The sequence below is a fragment of the Fonsecaea pedrosoi genome (genome assembly GCF_000835455.1).
Source record: "Fonsecaea pedrosoi CBS 271.37 unplaced genomic scaffold supercont1.5, whole genome shotgun sequence".
NCBI lineage: Eukaryota > Fungi > Ascomycota > Eurotiomycetes > Chaetothyriales > Herpotrichiellaceae > Fonsecaea > Fonsecaea pedrosoi.
In genome coordinates, this window is record NW_013550611.1 from 789,910 (window position 1) to 790,848 (window position 939).

The following is a 939-nucleotide window of genomic DNA, read 5'->3' on the forward strand; positions in this document are numbered from 1 at the left end:
CTAGACCACCCGGCATAAACCACGCGCGGCAAAGGACTCTGTCCTCTGACCCAAATTGAGACGTGAGGTTTGCTCAGCGCGTATGCTGTTCGCGATAAAGAGACGGCACCGATTGATGAGATCCATCAATTTGCGGTCTGAACTGTCGGAGACATCGAGACAGCCGGTAAAACAATTGATGGCCTTGAGATGCGTTTGTGCAGCCGTAAAGTCCTGAAGATACCAATTTGTCACACAGTGGAGCAGCATTTCCTGCAGAATTTGTCGGTCCGTCAACGTTCTCAGAGCTGGGTCGCCGAGCTGCTCCCGGAGTCTTTGGAGGGACGGTTGCATATACTTGGTCGCCTTGATTTCAAATTCCTCGCGTCGAGTGGGTATATCGGCCCCCATCCTAGCAGCTGTACAAGCAAGCATGGCAAATCCGTGGATTCCACCGACTGTCCGTGTCGAGAAGCTCGAGAAATCTTCACAGGAGACAAGCTGATGGAAGAGATCTCGGCCTTGTGATTGGCCCGGTGAGCGTGGCTCGGGGTCAAGACAAAGAGAGTTGAAATACTGTAACAGTTCTTCGACTTCAGGCGACTTCCCCGGAGAGTTGGCCGACGGAAATGGGCTCCCTGGCCCAAGGGTAAACTCGGGCCCTACCGATGATACACGGGTCTTGGGTTTTGATGGTGTCTCACTTCGCAAAGGTGGGGTTGATCTCGGCGAACGATGTTTGTGGCTCATGGATTGCTTTCGAGGGGATGGAGGTCCTGAGGTGAGCTCAGTGGTGTCTTCGACTCTGAACATGTGCAGCTGTTTGTTCTTCTGGTTGCGGCACGATTGTACATGGCTTAGGATAGCCGAGGCGTCTTTGCCATGGCATCTGGACAGAGACACAGAAGCTCTGTCCTTGTTAACAAATAGATAAACCGTCGGATGCCCATTCTTGGACAT

The 939-nt window shown here is 52.7% G+C and overlaps 1 protein-coding gene across 1 annotated transcript; it reads right to left on the minus strand.

Moving 5' to 3' along the window:
• Positions 1-939, minus strand: Z517_07758 (uncharacterized protein; the record flags this gene model as incomplete). Its single annotated transcript, XM_013426279.1, has 1 exon — positions 1-939. The coding sequence occupies one exon, from the start codon at positions 937-939 to the stop codon at positions 1-3; it is 939 nt and encodes a 312-aa protein (XP_013281733.1).